This window comes from Capronia coronata, assembly GCF_000585585.1.
Source record: "Capronia coronata CBS 617.96 chromosome Unknown acBCG-supercont1.3, whole genome shotgun sequence".
Lineage (NCBI taxonomy): Eukaryota > Fungi > Ascomycota > Eurotiomycetes > Chaetothyriales > Herpotrichiellaceae > Capronia > Capronia coronata.
Window position 1 is genome coordinate 3,164,111 of NW_006912895.1, and position 18,455 is coordinate 3,182,565.

Below are 18,455 nucleotides of genomic sequence, written 5' to 3' on the forward strand. Positions count from 1 at the left end.
CGAAGAAGACTGAGCAATGATGACTGATGATGGATAATCATCATAAACTCAAGAGACCGTCAACCCCCTGATGCAGAATCACAGCTGAGGAAAAGGGTGTCGAGTAAGGTTGAGCCCGTCATCGACATCCGGGTCAAACATTCCATAGCTCGATCTGCTGAAAGAGAGAGGGATACTACCGAGATTGTCGAAGCCAGGATACATTGACGAGGAATGCACAGGCAGGTCTGAGTAAGGCGGTTGTTGGCGTCCATGGGCGTTCGCCTGTGGGTATGCGTATGCATAGTACACGCCTCGGGGTCCGAGAGGAGTCTGAACAGTCCCTGCCTGCACCCAGTATGTGTTGGGTCTGGTGGCCATATTCACGGTTGCGTTGAAATTGGGGTTTGCATTTGCATTTGCGTTCGCGTTTGCGTTCACACTGACGTTGTTGATGACCTCAAACTGCTGCCGCGCTGCTCGTGGAGTCGCCGCTCGCACAGTCGTCTTCTTCACCTTCTTCACTCGCTCTGCTGCCTTCTGACCCTCCTCATCGCCATCAGGCTGTGCACGCCGCTTGAGACGAATCATGATCTTGGGTGGTGCGACACGGTTCTGCTCGGTGACTTCAGGCTTAGGAGTGACTGTCCTTGTTGCAGCAGTAGCAGGTATGGTTACATCTGCTTCTGCATCAGTCTGACTTGTGGGTCGCCAGGTACACACGTCGCAACCGCCGTCAAAAGTATCATTGGGCCGAGGCTTGATACGGGTCCGGTCAAACCAGGTGACAGGTAGACACGACTTAGGCAGCTTAGACCAGTGCGGAAGACCATGCTTTCGAGCCCGCTCTTGAAGCATCAACAACAACTCCCAGGTTGCGAGTTGGGCCTCATCCACGAGACTATGATATCCCCGAGCGACGTCCTTGACGAAGTGGTCCAATGCAAGCGTGGTATGTTCCCAATTGGCCAAGCTGACTTCTTGCTTTTCAACGCGAAGTTGACCGTGCGGGACTTTCTGGGTGAACTTGACCTTCACCAATCGGTTGGGCATGAGCTCACAAACGTCCAGGACAGTGTTGTAGGTGAAGTTCAGTGACGTCAAGTTCTCGAGGGCTTCGACGCCGGCACGATGCGCCTCAAGTCTTCTTCCATGCTCAGTCCACGACTTCAGGAGTCTGCGGCAGCCGCGACGACAGTAATTCTGAAGAATGTTGGGATTGGGTTTGACGAGACCAATGCCACCGCCATAGCTTGGGTCAGCCACCATGCGGTCGAGGATGTCGTGGAATCGGATCCGTGGGTCCAAGCGACGCCAGGTTTCGATAAGCCAGCCTGCTAGACGTCAATGGTTTGGTGCAACCGCAGTCAAAAGTTCCTAACCTTCAACGTCGACGCTGATGTGACGAGGTAAGATCTCAAAGCGACGGAGAGGAGCACCTCGGTCACCCAGAACACGCTGCCCATCCTCGACGAGCAACTCAACTTTCATGTCGCTAAACCGGCTGATTGGAGGGACCAGGTAGAACAAGATCTCTGGTAAGTTGTCTTTGCTCCATTCGTGCTTGTGGGGGAAGTCTGAGGTGACAAGGGCGGGTGAATATGGTAGGGTACCACCTGTGAGCGTCAGTCGGGTTTGGCAAAGGAAGACAAGAGGATACGTACCATTGAGAGTCCGAGCAGCCTCTTTGGCATCATAGTTGATGTCGACCCATTTGTTGACGACTATGCCATCGTCCTCGCGAAGGCGGGCTTGCGGCATGACGGCGTGAGTTCTCCAATGGAGGAGTTGCCCTATCTTAGCCTCTCGTCCACCAAGACAACCAAGAATCGAAGGGAGTACGAGAAGAGCAAAACGATATGTCAGCTTTCCTGAAATGAAGCCAAGCGGCGTCACTGAGAATGCGAGCCCAAGAAGGGGATATAGGGCTCCAAGACTCGAGTATTGCCACTACATTGAACGCATGACCAACTCGTGTTGCGAGGATTGATGTATCACAGGAAAATGAGGCGGGTAGAGCATCGCGTCACCGCAGGCTGCGCACCAAACATGCGATAAACAATGGTTGCGGGTGCGGCAGAAAAAAGAAGCAGGTCGCGCGGGATCGAAAGTTGAATCGTCTTGACCTTCCTTCTCATTCAGATTTTAAGCCTCATCAAGCAATACCATGTTTTCCTGCCCAAGTCAGGCTACCTGGCCGACATGGAAGTACACCCCTTCAAGTGTTACTGCATCGGTTTGAGCCTTCTTTCTTGCTCGATCGGCCGCACAGCGACCTTCCGAGACGGGCGGCCTCCCTTCGTGGTCTGGGGTCTGCGTCTTGTGGCCAGATACTTCTTGGGAAGGGCGACCGCCGCAGTCACAATTCTCCCCGGCAGGTTTGCCACATAGAGCATATACTGCACCGGCAAGACGATGGCTGCGCACACCCAGTTGGTAAGAGTGACAACATAAGTGTCTGGCCGCCGATCGACATTCCGCTGAGCAGCGGCAGCTAGGGCAACGACGTCATTCAATCGGAGTTCGAGGTCTTCCAGCCTCGCCTCGATCTGCACTGACGAAATCGTGCTTCTCTTCTCGTATCGTCGCATGGCGCGGTTCAGAGCGTCGAGCTCGGGCTGCATGGTCTTTCTCACATCTAATGTCGCCAATGCCGATGCCTTGGCCGCCAGCACATCACCAGCTTGGTCAGTCGACTGCTCCCCAGACCCTGCAATGCGATCCGCGATATGAGCTTCCAATTCCTCCAACCTATGCGCCACGTCCCGAAGTTGTTGGGTGTCTGATTGGCTTGCTTCCTGCAGAACCTCTGCATTCACTCGTCGCTGCAAGAACAGAGTCCTCCGTTGTACCATCTTGATCATATGAGAAAGTGGTCGTATTTCCGCCACCAGAATGAAGATGGTCAGGTTGTAGTTCGAGACGAGTCCCTCGGATGGGCGTGAAAGTTGTGCCCGGATTGCGTGAAGAAGCCAAGCAGCCATCAGCGGAAAGATGAAGCACGACAGCAACGCCAAAACCTCGTGGATGCGAAGTTCTCTTTGAGCGGATGTCCGTTCCCTGTCAAAGGTGTCGGCAGAGGCAGCCCTGCGGTTGGATTTGGCATGGGCGGCCTCGTCTCCGGCACCACCCTCTGTCGCCGAAGGATCTTGCTGTTCGTCAGTCTCGTCAATCGGGGTAATCGCAGTAGGAGAAACTGGATCGGCGATGACCGAGCTTTGAGATGCACGATACCAGTCCCTGGAAACTCCATCAGCTCATTTCCAAGATCGGTACAACAACAGGCCAAGCTTACCATGGCGATCTGAGAGCCCAGTTCATGAAGATAGCCGCCAGACCGAGTAAAGTGATATCGGTAATGATGGCGCTTCCATCTGTGAAGAACAAGCCACCTGCCGCAGGAAGCAAGGCTAGAACAAGAGGCAATGACTGCCAATGGGACGTGTCATCCTCATCCTCGAGGTCAGTGGTCCCTTTCGGCCGCGGCAACCATATATCGTCGGTGGAGGAACGAAAAGACTTTCTTGTCTCGGAAAGACTCTCGGAGAGAAAGGAGCTTCGCCGCCGGTTGAGCTGTGCATTGCCTTCTATGATGGTGGACGCTCGCCCCAAAGGGCGCTGTCTCAAGCCAAGTGGTGAAGGACTGACTCGGCGACCAGTCTGGATCGGTGGCGGGAGGGCGATCGACGGGGATTTCTCCGATGCCATAATGAGGCTGAAATGAACGTGCTACCAAGCACCTTATTCGTCAAGGCCCACAGATGTCGCGTTGAAGGGTCAATATGAAAAGCAGTCAAAATGAGGCTGACGGTTGATGACGCATTATTGCATCACTATTTCCCAGAAATCAGGCCGAAAAAAAAAAGATGACCTGATGCTCTCGCCTCAAGGGATTGAGTAGATGGTGAATTGGAAGGTAAGTCGCCAGTGGTGCTCCAGAGAACTTGAAAATGCTGTGGGACAGGAATGAGTCAAGGACGTGACATGCCAACGCAACAGCCCCCAAAGCGCCACGGTGGTATGAACAAACTTCTGCCAATGCTTCGAATGAGATCGGTGGACTTGGAACAGAAAAAGATCAATGTGGATAGTATAGTAGTTCAGGTATCGCTGGAGAAATCATCCCAGAAAAGGAGAGGGAGAAGAAGGAGAGAAGTAAGGCGGAAGGGGGAAGGGGGAAGAGAAGATGGCAGGGGAAGGAACCTCAGCTGCAAACAAGGAAGTTGCACTTGACCATCACCGTCAGTCAAAAATGCGGAGGAGGCAAAGCTGATTGGTGCGGAAGGCGGGATATTCTTGGCTCATGTCAGACACCCCCGGCTTTTGCGGCCCGAACCGGCCTCTACTTCTTGGCCTCCTTTTGCTCGTCACGTCTGTTCTTCCTTTCCTCTCTTGAGGTTGAGCCCAATCTACAGTACACACGTACTTTTGACTGCTAGAGCCATCAGACTAATAAGCCTGACACCTGCCATGGCCACATCAGAGAGATTGCTGCATGGCCAGACGCGTCCGCGACTTCTCAGGAGGGTTCATCTCCCCATGCCATTGCTACGCTCCCAGTACAGCCTCGTCACAGCGGAAGAACGATGAACAATTCTCTTATGCGGACAAAGTTGAAGGTAGGCTTTATATCAATCAATGAAGGCCGAACGAGGGCATCATGCTGTATGTGTTGCTATATTGCACGGTTCCTCGCTAGCACCGGTCCTTATTCAACACCGTTTTGGGCAATATGTCTCTGGTAGACATGGTCTTCACCCAACAAGCTGCTACACCGACGACGTGCTGGGCGCAGTCTCCCAGCAGAGGGCCACATCTTGCGAAACATGATGCTGTCGGTAGGCTCTTCTCCTCTCTGGTTACGGGTTCTGTTCTGCTTTCTCTGTACCTGGCCCTTTTGTGCTTCTCCCTATTATCAGTCCTTGGAGCAGCATATCAAGATCCGCGACGTTCAATACAGAAAACGCAACATGCATTGGCTAGCCCCTGGAATCACCATCTCCCTCGTCGCACTGTTGGCCTGCATTGTGTCTATCCCGCCCCTGCTTGTCCACTTCCGGGCTCGAAACTTTGCCGCCACGGTCCTGATCCTCGGCGTCACGATCCTGAACATCCAAAAATTTGTCAATACTCTCATATGGGCCTCGGAAGACCGCTACAGCTGGTGGAAAGGGAAGATCCTATGTGACATCGAAGTGAAAACTACGTCGGGATTGCCGTGGCGGCCGACGGCGCTGTTGCAAGCATCTTTCGCCAAACCGCAATCATCCTCGATACGAAACATATGACCGTCACCCCGAGTGCCCGACAGCGCCGATCCAGGCTCACCGTCGAGGTCTTGCTGTGCATAGTTCTGCCTGTTCTCGTCATGGCCGCCCATTATCTGGTGCAGAACTCCCGATACTGGCTCAGGACGTCGGCGGGATGCACGCCTTCATTTGACCTGGGCTGGCCGACAGTCTTCCTCATCTTCCTGTGGCCGATGGTCTTCTGTGTGATAGGAAGTGTCTACTGTGCCATCTCGATCGTCCGTCTCTGGAGACACAGAAAGGAGATGTCGTCTGTGCTGTCGAATACCCCCGGAGTCACGGCTTCTCGGTTCTTGCGCCTTTTTGCTTTGGGGTTTACTTTGTTGCTCGGCTACTGCCCGTTGGCCATCCTCAGTTTCGTGCAGAACATCAGCATCCACCACCATGACTATTCGTGGTCATTCATCCATGCTCCAGGCTGGTCTGAGAGGATCATTCTTGTCCCAACCTCAGGAAGGCTTACGTTCGATCGCTGGGCACAAATTGGGACGGGCTTTGTATTTTTTGCCTTCTTTGGCCTAGGCAAGGAAGCCACAAAAATGTACAAGTCGTGGCTGGAGGGGATACAAGGCTTGTTACCAAGTCGGGCTATCTTACCTGGCAAGTCACGCCGCCCACACCGTCAGGAAGAACGCAGTATCACCGAGTGTCTACCTACTTGATCCGAGGTGGCCAGGAAAGGCTACCGCGTGGAACAAGAAGATATTGATGTCACAATACACGAGCTCAACCAGATTCTGCAAGAAGATCGGAGTACTAGTAGTCTGTCATATTTCAGTGGTTTAGAGGCGTCCGTCAACAGACAACGGTGGTCTAAGGTCAATGTGATGAGTGGTGATAACGCACGAGAGCCTCCCCTCCTGCCAGGCTCAGAAGACGACACAATATCCCCTCCGAGGCATCTCGCTCTCAAGTAGAGTGCGAACATAAATGTACATATGAATGCATTCCATTAGTAGTCCACACCTGAGGAATTCAAGTCTCTCTTTCAGTAATCCCACACATGAATATATCACGATCACGAAGAACACTCAACACTGAAGTCCCTCAAGGAGATGACCCCACTTGCCATTGCTCTCCATTCCATTCCACTCCGTCGGTATGAGAGACGCTTAAGCCCCCGACAAGCCCGATGACCCATCATCTTCTCTCGGCTGCGGTCTCTTCAACACCTCCAACCGCGTCTGCACCAGATTCAACGAAGTCTGCTTCTTCCCGTCGGCATCCTCATACGTGCGCATCGTCGCATCACTCTCCAGGTAGACAAGTGTTCTAATCCACCCAAAATAGTTAGCATGCCGAAATTTCCCTTTTCTTCTTTCTCTCTCTTCTTGTTCAAACTCACCCTTTACTCAACCCCATCACAAACTCCCTCTGCGGCCCCTCCGGCGGAAACGCAGCCACCCTATACCACGAGGTCTGGCGATTATCCCTCGGTCCCGAACTGCTCCCGACCACGTATTTGATCACATGGCCCGTCCGGGTCTCGCTGATTTCCGGGTCCGTTCCTAGACGGCCGACCAGCGTCATGCGCGCGAGCTGGGATTGAGGAGTGGTGGAGAATGCACGCCCGGCGCGAGATGTGAAGCCTGGGATCTGGGAGGCTATGCGACGCGAGGAGACGAAGAGGGACGTCGACATCTTGAAGGAGGGGTCTTTCGATCAAATCGGACGGAGAGGTGTGTGCGTTTTGCGGAATGTGGAATGCGGGATGGAATGCGCAAGGACAGTGAGCCACGAGTTGTTATGTTTCGCAGGCGCAGAGAGTTCTTAGGTTAGGTAAGGTGGTAGTGAACGTGACAACCCAACCAGATACGTGTCCAAATCGAGGGGATAGGATGGGATTGAAATGGGGATGGATTGGGGGTTTGGTGGTGAAGATGGCAGCAGGTTGACAGCAAACCATCGCGGTTCAAACGTCGGTCTCTATCGATAAAGGAGGTTGGGAGACGCAGGCAACCGTAGGGACCTGACTAGTAGTACTAGCAGATAATTATTGAGCTGCTATCCGTTATTAGCCCTGATTAGTGCTGCTGAAGTAGATGTTAGTGGCATTAGCGCGGGAGAGTAGTACCGCTTAAGTCAAGTTACCAAAATGGCCTATTATTTAGATACTCAGATCAGGGCATCAAGTTCGACAGTTTCTAGGTATTGCGGCACATTGAGGACAATTCGCTCGGGATCATACGCCATGTCATCCCAAACACCCTTCTTCTCAGGTCTCCTGTCTCTCGTCATGGACAACAACCCCAGAAGCCTCTCGATGGAGGCCTAATTCGACACAGCATCTCATGGCAGCGTCACGAGGCTAGGCTGCAGCTCCTCCATCATGAACACACATTCCAATATCAATCCCATCACTCCTAGACAACCCTAACCACAGACATTTCGAGCAATCAACCTCTAGCTTCCACCTCAAAGTTCTTCCCCTCGGGCCCCTTCATGCGATAATTCCTCGCTGTTCTCCAATCCCTATATTCCTTCGCATTGACCGGCTCATACAGTTTCTGTTCCCCATCGTACAGCAGAATGGGATCGATAAGCGTCTCTGGGTCCGGATGCACAAAGAACGGGATACTGTACCTAGGAGGCAATACCTCGCCCCTGAAAATATGTGCTGGAGGACTCACGACGCGATGTCTGGTCGACTTGACCCGACCGTTTGTAAAGCGCTGCAACAGGTCGGCGATATTGACCAACACGGTCCCCGGAATCGGCGGAACAGACGTGAACTTGCCGGTGTGATAGGGATCGACTTCCAGACCACCCGTGCTGTCCTGGAACAAGAGCGTACACAGCCCGTAGTCCGTATGCGGCATGATTCGAGCGTGGCCCTGCGACTCGATCACGCTTCGCTCCAGGGGCGGATAATGCAGGATGCGGAGTTGCGGGTCGGCGCGCGTGGTGATGGTGGTGAAAAAGTCGTCGCCGAGCTTCAAGACCATGGCGAGACATTTGAGCACGTTCATCGCCAGGCTGAGACATTGTTTGTAGAAGTCGTCGAGAGTCCGTCGGAACCCGGGCAGCTCGGACTCGTCGGGACACCGGGCGTTGATGAAGCGGCGGTGTTCGTACGCTTCTTTGTGGTCGTTGTGGCCCTCGGCGCCGTCGCCTGTGTAGCCCTGGTTGACACTTGGGTCTTGGAGTTTGTATTTGAGCTTCTCGGCGAGAGGGAGTTCGAAAAATGTCTTGGCCTGATATGATACATTCATGTTAGTACATTAGTCCTGGTTCGATCGACTCTTCAAACATTATAACATTGAATAGCAAAGAAAGAGATTCTTGATTGTCTCGCTCTCGCATACCAATCCGAAGATCTCCTCGATCCGTGACTGCGGAATCCCGAAATCTTTGAGGTAGATAAACCCTACGGTTGAGAAGGCTTCGTACACTTGGTTGGCCACCTCTTCCTGTGCGGCTCGATCGCCGGTGAGGAAGTTCTCGAATGAGACGAGAGGGATAGACTCTGTCATGGTTGGTGATGGGGATCGTACATCAGCCGAATGAGTCTCAGTCTAGTTCGGATCCGTCTGGCCGGCTACGATATCACTCTTCGAAGCGGTGGTGATGGTGAGTGCTATATTGCTGGTCTGCAAAGTAGATGTCTCGTGAAGACACTGAGAATATCTGCTCCGTTCCCAAACATGTTCACCAGGGATAGGGATTGTACAGAGTAGATAAGGGCGAGACGGTCGGCGGACTCCGGGTTGGTCAAGGCGGTATGTATACCGTTCAGAGCAGGTCCGCCGTATCTATATCTATCTTAGCTGGATGGATGGATCATATCTTTAGATTAAATAGATACCTGATATCGGATATCGGATATCGGCAACTCATTCCCGTAACCGTTCTTATATATCTGCTATCTATTGTCTGCCGTCTCCCACTCTTCGCCCTCTTCAACTCCAGACGCAAGGCTTGTTCCTCTTCCCACGTTGACTAGCTGAGCATCTTAACTTGAGAGTATCCTCACCAGCGAGCGGCGTCCAAGTGGCTGGCAATTCTCCACTTCTCCTAGCAAACATGCCATACTGGACTCTGCAGCTCTGCGCTCATGGACTGATCTGTCAATTACCAGGTCTTCTGCTTCATCATCCTAGCAGGTAGGTTGAGAATGGCATCACCACTACTCTGGATGGAGACCAAGTCCTCGGTCAAGCTGCATCGAGCACTTGAGCAGAATCAGCTGCGTCGCCGAAAACGCACAAGTGACAATGTACAAGTCCTTCTCGCCTGTCTTGATACTAGACAAAGAAACAATTGCTTTGTATACAAAAAATAGCCACAAAGGAAGACACCATGATCCATCCACAGGGCCTTTTGGTCTCGAGTCTCTCTATATCACTATTTCAGAAACTATGGCCCAGAAGGAAAGTATACCTTTGACGTCTAGTCTCCCTATCTACCACCTCTCAAGTCTCGAGCTTGTTGACATTTGTTTATCGAAATTGTGAATCCGAACTGGAATTGAAATATAAACATTTGTTACCGGACACACACACACACACACACACACACACACACATTCCAAAGGCCCCGCCACCATGCAGTCCGACCTCCAAATGTCTCCTATCGCCTGGCTTGTCATTGCGATTTTCGCCAGCATCGTTCTGATCATTGCCTTAGTCTACCTGTTTGCCATGAAGGTGCGACGTGACAAGAGAAAACATGCTCGGAAAGCCGAAGGGGATGAGATCTTTGGAGGCATCATTGCGAACCCGATCACAAAATAACCATGTCCCGCATTGGGTTCTTTGGGCTTAACACAACAGGCTTTACCATTCCAAAACGACAGCGGCATATGAGATCCCTCTCTTCTCACTCACAGTGGGCGATATGACTAGTACTACTCATCAAGCTGCTTGGGTTGATCCGAAGAGGGAGAAATCATGCTTACACCCACGAGCATTTGACCTCCGGAAACGGTCCATTCTCTTTGTTCATTCTTGAACCGAACCGGTCGTTCGTGGACTTTCAGACTCTAACCAGCACAGTACAGCACAGCAGTTCTTTGTCCCCCGTCTACCCAATATCGAGAACTTCAAGCTCTTCAAGTGTCGAGAATATCATCGGCTTTCATGTGCCATGCCTGCGCTGACCGTCTCTCTTCCATTACACAGCCTCTCTCGATCACCCAGCACATATACACACATACTACATGCTACCTACTATATTCTATATGCTATATGCTACCATACCACATGCCACATGTCCCAGCCTCAGTTTCAATCTCGATCTCATAAGCCAGCGACCTCTTCACTTCAATGATCCCCAAAGCAGCCCTCGTCATCCTCATAGCCGTGGTATCCGTCGCCAGCATAACATTCATGATCGCAATATACCATGGCATCACCAGCCACCTACGATCCCGCAGACGACGGCGGGAAATGGTTGGACAATCGAACGAATCGACTCTACCTTTAACAGCGGCAGCAGCAGCAGCAGAAACAGAGAAGGGAACAGTCTCAGCTTCAAACATACCAACAGCATCGATGGATATCCCCGAGCGCTCACCCACTCCAGAAGCAGAATTCCCACCTCCTCTACCGGGTGAAGCGCTGCTAGAAACCCACCCGGCTCTATCCCACGAACCAGATCAACCGAAACAAGAGGAAGAAGAAGATGTCGCAGAAGCAGAATATCCTCCACCCCTCCCCGAAGATCTGAAAGGTATTGTTGTTATAGGGGCTCTTGAAAAACCACAGATCCATCCTCTGCCAAGTCGACCTTGTCCTCCTCGAGCAGCAAGAGAAAGGGAAAAGGAAAGAGGGAGGGAAAGAAATAGCATGCATGAGATCATCGATCTATATACCAGCGAGGGGCGGAATCGAAATCAACATCTGCCTCCAGGACCGAAATCAGCGCCTGCCAGAATCACGACGTTTGCGCAGGCGGGGTCGAAATGGGCTTATTTTGGAGCGAAGCGGGCTGAGTTTCATATTGTATGATTTGCAGTGTTTAGTGTACATGATTAGGTAGATGCTATCCTATGCTATGCTATACTATGCTGTGATATCCTAGCTGGAGTAAGATGGATGAACTTGACCTGGGCTGGGCTCGGCTGGCTTGGTAAGATGGTAAGATACTTCATATATATCCTGCCTGATATATTATAGCAAACGCTGGATTGGATGGGGAATTCAGAAGCCCTAGCCCGACAAGCAGCGATATTAGATGACAGTCATTGATCAGGTAGAACATACAGACTGGAATATATATACACATCGTGTCTTTGTACGCATTTAAGATGTGCGCTCAAGCGTTGAACAGATATTGGCTTCTCAATCATGAAATTATATGTCCATTTACCGCTATTCCCCATTACGCACCAGTGGATTCCATCTTACTTGGGCGTCCAATTCAGATCCATCCCTTCGGCACCTGATGCGGTATTTCATGGTCTATCTCTAAACCCGGCTTCAATTGATACCCGTCTACATCGGCACTCTCGCTGCTCGATGCCACCCCAGCATGCGGGACCGTGGACGCGATATCCTCAAGTGATACGGTCTGGCTTTTGACTCGCCGCCCCATTCGGGGCGAAATGTTGACCTGGTGTGCCGCATTGCGCAATTCTGCTGCTGACATTGAAGTTGCGTTTATCTGCGCAGGAGCCGCTTGCGACTTCGTGTTCGTTTCCGTCTTCTTGTTCTTTCTCAATTCTCGTGCTGGGACGGGCTGTAGTGCGAATCGGCTACTTCCCACACCGGCGGCCTGCGGTGGTGGCGTTGGCATCAGTGTGCGAGTCTGACTGGGGGTGTTCTCCCGCGGCAGAAACTGAATGGGTGGTACTATCGATGTTTGTGGCAGTGGTTGTTGTGGAGGCCGAACTGTCTGCATCTCGATTGAATTAGACCAATTCGGACCCGTCTGCTTGGAGTCTTTGGTCCCAGAAATGTTGCTTCGTGAGCACCGCGGCTGGTCTCGGCGCTGTCGCTTTCGTCGGTAGATTGTGACCATCACGGCGGCACAAGGCAGGATTAGGAGGATCATTCCCAACAAAGTGAATAACGGAACAGCAGATGTTGCTGTTGATCCCATTTTGGTGTCAGTAGCTTCGGTTTCTGGTTGGAAACTTCGCAGGACCTTCTCTCCAGCTTAAGGATGGGCCGATGATAGAATAGGCGACGATACGGGAGTTGCAGGCGGTGCAACTGCTGCCTGAGAAAGATGTTGGATACCAAAGACTCTTAGAGTGTTGATGGATCACTCAGTCGGGAGTCGTTCGGACAGAGTAGGAGAAAATTCACAAACAAATGGAAATAAAGATGGCTGAATTGTTCGTAGACATACATACCTGTTGATAGTGTCTCAAGGCCTGATTATGATTTATGAGGGCAGTCATTCAGACAAAGACCTGGACCTGAAAGACTCCAGCACAGAGCTGTCGTCGTGAACAATGCCGATCATAATGGAAGTCTGATCAAAGAGAAAGCCATGACCTACAAGGGGTCATGAGCATGCCTTTGTGTCTTAGACAGTTCAACCATAAGCTTCTCTCAGGCGTTCAGAACACGTGAGAGCCAGGAAAGCCAAATTGGACGACTTAGGCTTTGTAAATTTCGGTGCCAGGACCCATCGCTTGAGATGGATGACTTGGGAACTATGCGGATAATCAATGTGATATATTCTCGGAACGTTGACTTCTCCTGCATGTATAGATACGCAAAGACCGCGATACGTTCCTTGAGAAGGTAAATAGAATGATCATTGTGGATTCGTGAAGATAAGAACTGCCTGTCACACCTACCTACCTTTGCATAATTCACGTACCTTGAGGCAGCCAGAGGACAGCATGCCATACCTACCTAACGTCAACGACCAGTCGAATGGGGCTTATGCAGTTCCAGCAATCTTGAGTGGTGAGTTCGCTGTAGTACCTACCATCCTCCGAGATTCGAGAGACGAGTATCACATCAATCTTCAACACCTTCCTATCTTTCCAATGTGGGAGTGTCCGTGGTACCTACCGTGGCGTACTGACCAGGAAAAGCTCGTTATATTCGGTGATGGCAGGCTTGAGTTGGTGAGGCTGGAGACATCGGATGAATGGCACATCAAATGTCTGAAAAAGCTCATTGAACTCGGTGATAGCGCCTGCCAATCGGTCAGGCCTCGGAGACCGGATGATTGGCACGGCAAGGTCTCGTGGCGGCGGGTCCGACAGGACGGTCGACATGTGCCTCCCTGGCCGTCTGATGTCCGGTAGAAGATCGAGTTTGAAGTTTGGCGACTCATGGTTTCCGAAGCGGGCCCAGGTCTGGGGATGGAAGAATGAGAAGATGGTCTCGGTGGTCAACTCATGAACAGCTGCTGCTCGGCCGTCGATGTCGACGATGGTCAAGAAAAGCCGTTCTGGTGTTTGGCGAACGGTATTTTCTGCAGTCGTGGGCGTTCCAAGGTGCGGAAACGCAAGCAGGCCTCCGAAGAGTTGCAGCTCGATCACATAGCCCATCTCTTCGAATCCATCAGTCGACATGAATCTTGGCTCTGGTCGATCAAAAGTAACCTGGCCGCTATATTGGTATTCAACGTTCAAAAGAGGTAGCATACGATGGCACCAAACGGCGTGTGCCAGCTCGTGGACAAGTGTGGTGGCCATGAGCACATACTTGCTGTACTTCTCGGTGGCGTCCGTGGTATCCCAGCCCTCTGAAGTCAGGTAACGCAGCCAATCAATGGTGATTGCCGACTGCACAATGACCGGCTTGGAGGTAGGATAATTGTCATCGTTGCCAATGCACCCTGTGATTGCTGTCTCGAAGTGTCCATCGGGCACATCACGTTCGCCTGCGCCGATCAGAGTGATACGGTAGTAGCGACACATTCGTTCAAGTTCTCGCTCGAAACTCTGTAGTTTGTGGTCTGTCACCCTCCAGGAATCGCTCAGTATCCGTACGGTCTGGGAGCCAGAACCAAAAGTCCGGAACATTGCATACCTGATCTTGGCTAAAGCCGGGAGGACGATCTTCAAAAAGAGAGTGGCAAGCTTCAAAGCTGGCTCCAACCGTTCGTACAATGCAGGTAGATAGTCATGTTGGCTCTTGTCAAGAAGGGGAAGAGGCAGGAGACTGACGTAATTTTCCAATCGAAATGCCTCGATCCGCCATAGGGGATGGATGTCGAATCCCTCAAGGGGGTGCAATGGAACAAGGTCGGGCTGAGGCATGTCAGTTTGGGGCGGGGAACTTACAAAGTTGTGAATTGATGACATGCTGGGCTAATTAGCTATGATCTGTGAACTTGCGGGATGTCCAATGCTCCTCCGGTCTCAAGATGCTTGACGGACTTATTATGTTGCAGTTGTTGCGTCAAGTGTTAGGGTAGGACTTTGCACAAAGGACCTAGCTGTAGCCATTCCATACATCAATTCAAAGACTCTTTGACATAGCATTGTCCTGGTCACATAGAGGAGGAAGTAGGCAACAATGGTCAAAAGGGGCTGACAATGGCGGCGGAGCCATGTCCTTTGCCCATCGCAGGACAAAGGAATCGGTACTTGTTGAGTGGAAGCTTGTGATCACCACGGGGTACTCGAACATCTGTCCAATCGACCAGGTCTTCATCGTGTTGAGGCTTCCGAAGCATGATGCGCACCGATATGGCAGCAGTGATCGGAGTTCGATCGGATGAAATTGGAATCGCGAGCGAACTTGACATGTGTCATAGTCATGGGAAGTCGAAGTCGGCGGACTTGTATTCTGCATTGTATAAGCCCAACACAACATCGATTGTGATCTTTACACAAAACCTGAGCAAGTGTGATGGCCTGATGGAAAGTAGTGGAGGGAGTTGAAGGGACCTATAGAAAGAGGTAGATCCAACCTTCTACCATTGCAGTATACTAGTAATAGATAACAGATATCGATACTGCCGGTGACGTCATTTCCATCGCCGTCGGCATCGTCAACCGCCGACAAGAGAAATCGAAGATTCCGCTCGCTTGCGTTTGTTTCATCCGCATTGTTTCCTATAGACTTCCGCGTTCAAGGTATTTGCGTTATCGCAGTTGTTTTCTCATTTGTTGTTCAAGCCATACTTTCCTCCAAACCTCAACACACCATGGCGGAACCAGGAAAAAGATCTATAGTCATCGTCGGCGGGGGAATCATTGGCAGCACGACGGCATACTTCTTGACCCGCCACCCCAAATACAACCCAGCTCTTCATTCCATCCACCTGATCGAAGCCACTGGAATTGCCAGTGGTGCATCGGGCAAAGCCGGTGGTCTCATAGCCCTATGGGCCTACCCATCCTGCCTGGTGCCTCTGAGCTTCAAACTGCACGGCGAACTCGCCCGAGAACACAACGGCGTGGAACGTTGGGGGTATCGAGGAGTCCACGTCGGACAGATCGATCTGGTCGGTCGCCATGTGAGCAACCAGCCCAAGATATCCGCCAACGGGGATTCCAAGGGCGACGACATCAGAGGCCTGCATCGGCCGGATGTGTCAAGTGATGGCAACGTGAGTCTGCAGAAGAGAAGCAAAGAGTCGTACGCAAATCTCCGCAAGGCTGGGATGCCGGATGACCTCGACTGGGTCGCGGAGGAATGCGTGCAAGGCTACGACAGCATGGGCTCCCCAAGAGACACTGCACAAGTCCATCCCTACCAATTCACCACGTCCATGGCCGAACTTGCCGCAGAGAAGGGCGTCAAGATCATCCTTGGCAGCGTCGACAAGATCGAGTCGTCTCCATCGGGAGAGCACACGGTCAAATACACGGATAAGGCCACAAATTCGCAACAGTCTCTTTCCGCAACCGATGTCATCGTGACCGCCGGCCCCTGGACCAAGACTGTTCTGCCCGGAACTCCGATCGGGGCCCTGAGAGCCCACAGCGTCACCATCCGTCCGACACGTCCGGTCTCGGCGTACTGTCTGTTTACTCAGCTTGCACTGCCGAAGAATTTCAAGGAAGGAGCCAAGTCGCGGGCAATGAGCGTCAGTCCCGAAGTTTATGCTCGCCCAAACAATGAAGTGTACGCTTGCGGCGAAGGGGACCATCTTGCGCCCCTGCCGAAATCTACTGCCGAAGTCCAAGTCGATGATTCGCGCTGTCAGGATATTGTGGACTACTGTGCAAGTTTATCTGACGAGCTGCGCGATGGAGAAGTCTTAGTCCGCCAGGCTTGTTACCTGCCACAGGTGGAGACCGGCGCAGGTCCGCTGGTCGGGCTGACCAAGACTAAAGGGGTGTATCTTGCTGCGGGACATACCTGCTGGGGCATCCAAAACGGACCGGGCACAGGCAAGTTGATGAGCGAATTTGTCTTCGATGGCAAGGCCCTCAGTGCGAATGTGAGCAGTTTAGATCCGAGGAAGGTATTGAGATAGTTTGGGTCCGTCAGCACAATTTATATGACAATGATGCTACCACAGAATATACAGTCATCTTGTCGAATCAGTGTGTCACTTTGACCACCAGTGCGCATGAGGTAGTAAGCCACATTCACTGCCATCTTCAAGCTGGTTAGTAGCACTGCTGTCTTATTTGTGTACTGATTCAAGTTTCCCAAACCCACCCATGAACGCCATGCCATATGCTCATCGCTTGCTCAAGCCTTCCATCCACTGACAATCTGCACGACGTCCTCGTCCGCAACAGGATGTCCCAGTCCAACCCGCTGAGGAATGTGTTTCGCGCTAGCACCCCAGACCAAGGCATACTTGAACGTGTCCTTCATTGTGCGGTGGATATGGTCGCAAACATCCTCGATCGTGCTATTACTCCTCACGATCAACGCCTCGCTGAAATCCGGGGGGATGCCCTGCCGCTTGGTGTAGATGCGGATGAGGCGCAACTCGTGCCAACAGCGCTCCACGACGTCGTCAATGCCCAGATCCAACTCGCATGACATCACCACCGTGTGTGGCTCACGAGCCAACTCGTTCAGATAGTCCATCGTGACGCTGTCGATCTTGTTATACACGTACAGACAGCGGATGTATTTGCGGTGGTCTTTCATGATCACGTCGATGAAGTTGTCCACCGTCGCATTCTCGTCTCGCACCAGCACCTCGCAGTTCAGCATCTTGTAGTCTCGTAGGATGTTGTACAGCATCTTTTCGTCCAGATATTTGGGCGGTGCTTGGAACGTTATCTTCATTCCGCCGGCTTTCTTCGCTTTGACGTAGATGTTCGGCGGGCTGCGGTTGAGTCGAATCCCCACGGCTTCGAGTTCGGCTTCGAGCAGCTTGCGCTGTTCGGCTCGTTTCGTGGCGTCTAATACCATGAGGATCAGGTCTGATGTCTGAAAAACACAAATAGCTGAATCAGTAATCCGTTACAATATGGTTTTGTGCGGCCCACTTTACCTTCGCCGCGCTGATGACTTGTCTTCCTCTGCCTTTGCCTTCGGAGGCTCCTTCGATGATGCCGGGCAAGTCCAGTATCTGGATTTCAGCACCACCGTACTCGAGCACGCCCGGAATGGCAGTCAAGGTCGTGAAGGAGTATGCTGCCACTTCGGATTTCGTTTTGGTGATCTTGGACAGAAATGTCGATTTACCCACGGACGGAAAGCCCACAAGAGCGATTCGAGCGTCACCAGACTTGGACACGTCGAAGCCTGTACCACCGCCTGATCCGGCGCCTGGTCCTGGCTCGAGTAACTGTGCTCGTAACCGGGCGAGTTTGCTGAACAACAGTTAGTCACGGTGTCAGATGTGGATGTGCAGCACCTCGACACATCGCAGCCTCTTAACATGGTGTTCTTATGAAGGAGATGGCTGCTCCTGGCATGTTGCCCAGCCTTGTATGCCCATCCAGGGGCAAGGCTGGTGCACGTGACTAACACAGAATCACGTGTGGGATCACGTGCAGGGCCATTTCTTTGTGAGGCTGCTTGATCTCTTCCTACCTCGCCCAGAACAGCACGGCGCTCAACCTCGAAATCACAAATCAGACTTACCCTTTCAGCAGACCAAGGTGATACTCTGGCGTGAATTGTCAGAGTTGCTCTGTCGCCACTATCAAGTCTGTTCACGAACCTGTTGCTTTGTTTTCTGCGAGTCCATCAGCTACTGGTCCAACCGATCTATCATGAGCTCGAGTCACCCACTTTGAGTTCGGGCCATTTCGGCCTCGATCCTAGAACCGAGTCAGACTCCGGGCCGCGCCACACAAAGAACGGGGAAGGCGAACTCCTTGATCTTTTCAGT

The 18,455-nt window shown here is 52.0% G+C and overlaps 10 protein-coding genes across 10 annotated transcripts; 4 read left to right on the forward strand and 6 right to left on the reverse strand.

Moving 5' to 3' along the window:
• Positions 1–78: 78 nt before the first annotated feature.
• Positions 79–1,740, reverse strand: A1O1_04447 (uncharacterized protein; the record flags this gene model as incomplete). The annotated part of the gene is made up of 3 exons (XM_007725339.1): positions 79–1,316; positions 1,362–1,595; positions 1,644–1,740. 3 exons carry the CDS (start codon positions 1,738–1,740, stop codon positions 79–81), a joined length of 1,569 nt encoding a protein of 522 aa, XP_007723529.1.
• Positions 1,741–2,204: 464 nt separating this feature from the next.
• On the reverse strand, positions 2,205–3,687 carry A1O1_04448 (uncharacterized protein; the record flags this gene model as incomplete). The annotated part of the gene is made up of 2 exons (XM_007725340.1): positions 2,205–3,219; positions 3,275–3,687. 2 exons carry the CDS (start codon positions 3,685–3,687, stop codon positions 2,205–2,207), a joined length of 1,428 nt encoding a protein of 475 aa, XP_007723530.1.
• A 1,262-nt stretch (positions 3,688–4,949) lies between these two features.
• On the forward strand, positions 4,950–5,267 carry A1O1_04449 (uncharacterized protein; the record flags this gene model as incomplete). Its single annotated transcript, XM_007725341.1, has 1 exon — positions 4,950–5,267. One exon carries the CDS (start codon positions 4,950–4,952, stop codon positions 5,265–5,267), a length of 318 nt encoding a protein of 105 aa, XP_007723531.1.
• Positions 5,268–6,400: 1,133 nt separating this feature from the next.
• On the reverse strand, positions 6,401–6,929 carry A1O1_04450 (uncharacterized protein; the record flags this gene model as incomplete). The annotated part of the gene is made up of 2 exons (XM_007725342.1): positions 6,401–6,560; positions 6,634–6,929. 2 exons carry the CDS (start codon positions 6,927–6,929, stop codon positions 6,401–6,403), a joined length of 456 nt encoding a protein of 151 aa, XP_007723532.1.
• A 755-nt stretch (positions 6,930–7,684) lies between these two features.
• On the reverse strand, positions 7,685–8,761 carry A1O1_04451 (uncharacterized protein; the record flags this gene model as incomplete). Its single annotated transcript, XM_007725343.1, has 2 exons — positions 7,685–8,482; positions 8,594–8,761. 2 exons carry the CDS (start codon positions 8,759–8,761, stop codon positions 7,685–7,687), a joined length of 966 nt encoding a protein of 321 aa, XP_007723533.1.
• Positions 8,762–9,832: 1,071 nt separating this feature from the next.
• On the forward strand, positions 9,833–10,021 carry A1O1_04452 (uncharacterized protein; the record flags this gene model as incomplete). Its single annotated transcript, XM_007725344.1, has 1 exon — positions 9,833–10,021. One exon carries the CDS (start codon positions 9,833–9,835, stop codon positions 10,019–10,021), a length of 189 nt encoding a protein of 62 aa, XP_007723534.1.
• A 531-nt stretch (positions 10,022–10,552) lies between these two features.
• On the forward strand, positions 10,553–11,236 carry A1O1_04453 (uncharacterized protein; the record flags this gene model as incomplete). The annotated part of the gene is made up of 1 exon (XM_007725345.1): positions 10,553–11,236. One exon carries the CDS (start codon positions 10,553–10,555, stop codon positions 11,234–11,236), a length of 684 nt encoding a protein of 227 aa, XP_007723535.1.
• A 2,018-nt stretch (positions 11,237–13,254) lies between these two features.
• Positions 13,255–14,457, reverse strand: A1O1_04454 (uncharacterized protein; the record flags this gene model as incomplete). The annotated part of the gene is made up of 1 exon (XM_007725346.1): positions 13,255–14,457. The coding sequence occupies one exon, from the start codon at positions 14,455–14,457 to the stop codon at positions 13,255–13,257; it is 1,203 nt and encodes a 400-aa protein (XP_007723536.1).
• An 893-nt stretch (positions 14,458–15,350) lies between these two features.
• A1O1_04455 (uncharacterized protein) lies at positions 15,351–16,628 on the forward strand (the record flags this gene model as incomplete). Its single annotated transcript, XM_007725347.1, has 1 exon — positions 15,351–16,628. The coding sequence occupies one exon, from the start codon at positions 15,351–15,353 to the stop codon at positions 16,626–16,628; it is 1,278 nt and encodes a 425-aa protein (XP_007723537.1).
• Positions 16,629–16,849: 221 nt separating this feature from the next.
• A1O1_04456 (uncharacterized protein) lies at positions 16,850–18,001 on the reverse strand (the record flags this gene model as incomplete). Its single annotated transcript, XM_007725348.1, has 3 exons — positions 16,850–17,545; positions 17,610–17,931; positions 17,976–18,001. 3 exons carry the CDS (start codon positions 17,999–18,001, stop codon positions 16,850–16,852), a joined length of 1,044 nt encoding a protein of 347 aa, XP_007723538.1.
• Positions 18,002–18,455: the final 454 nt, after the last annotated feature.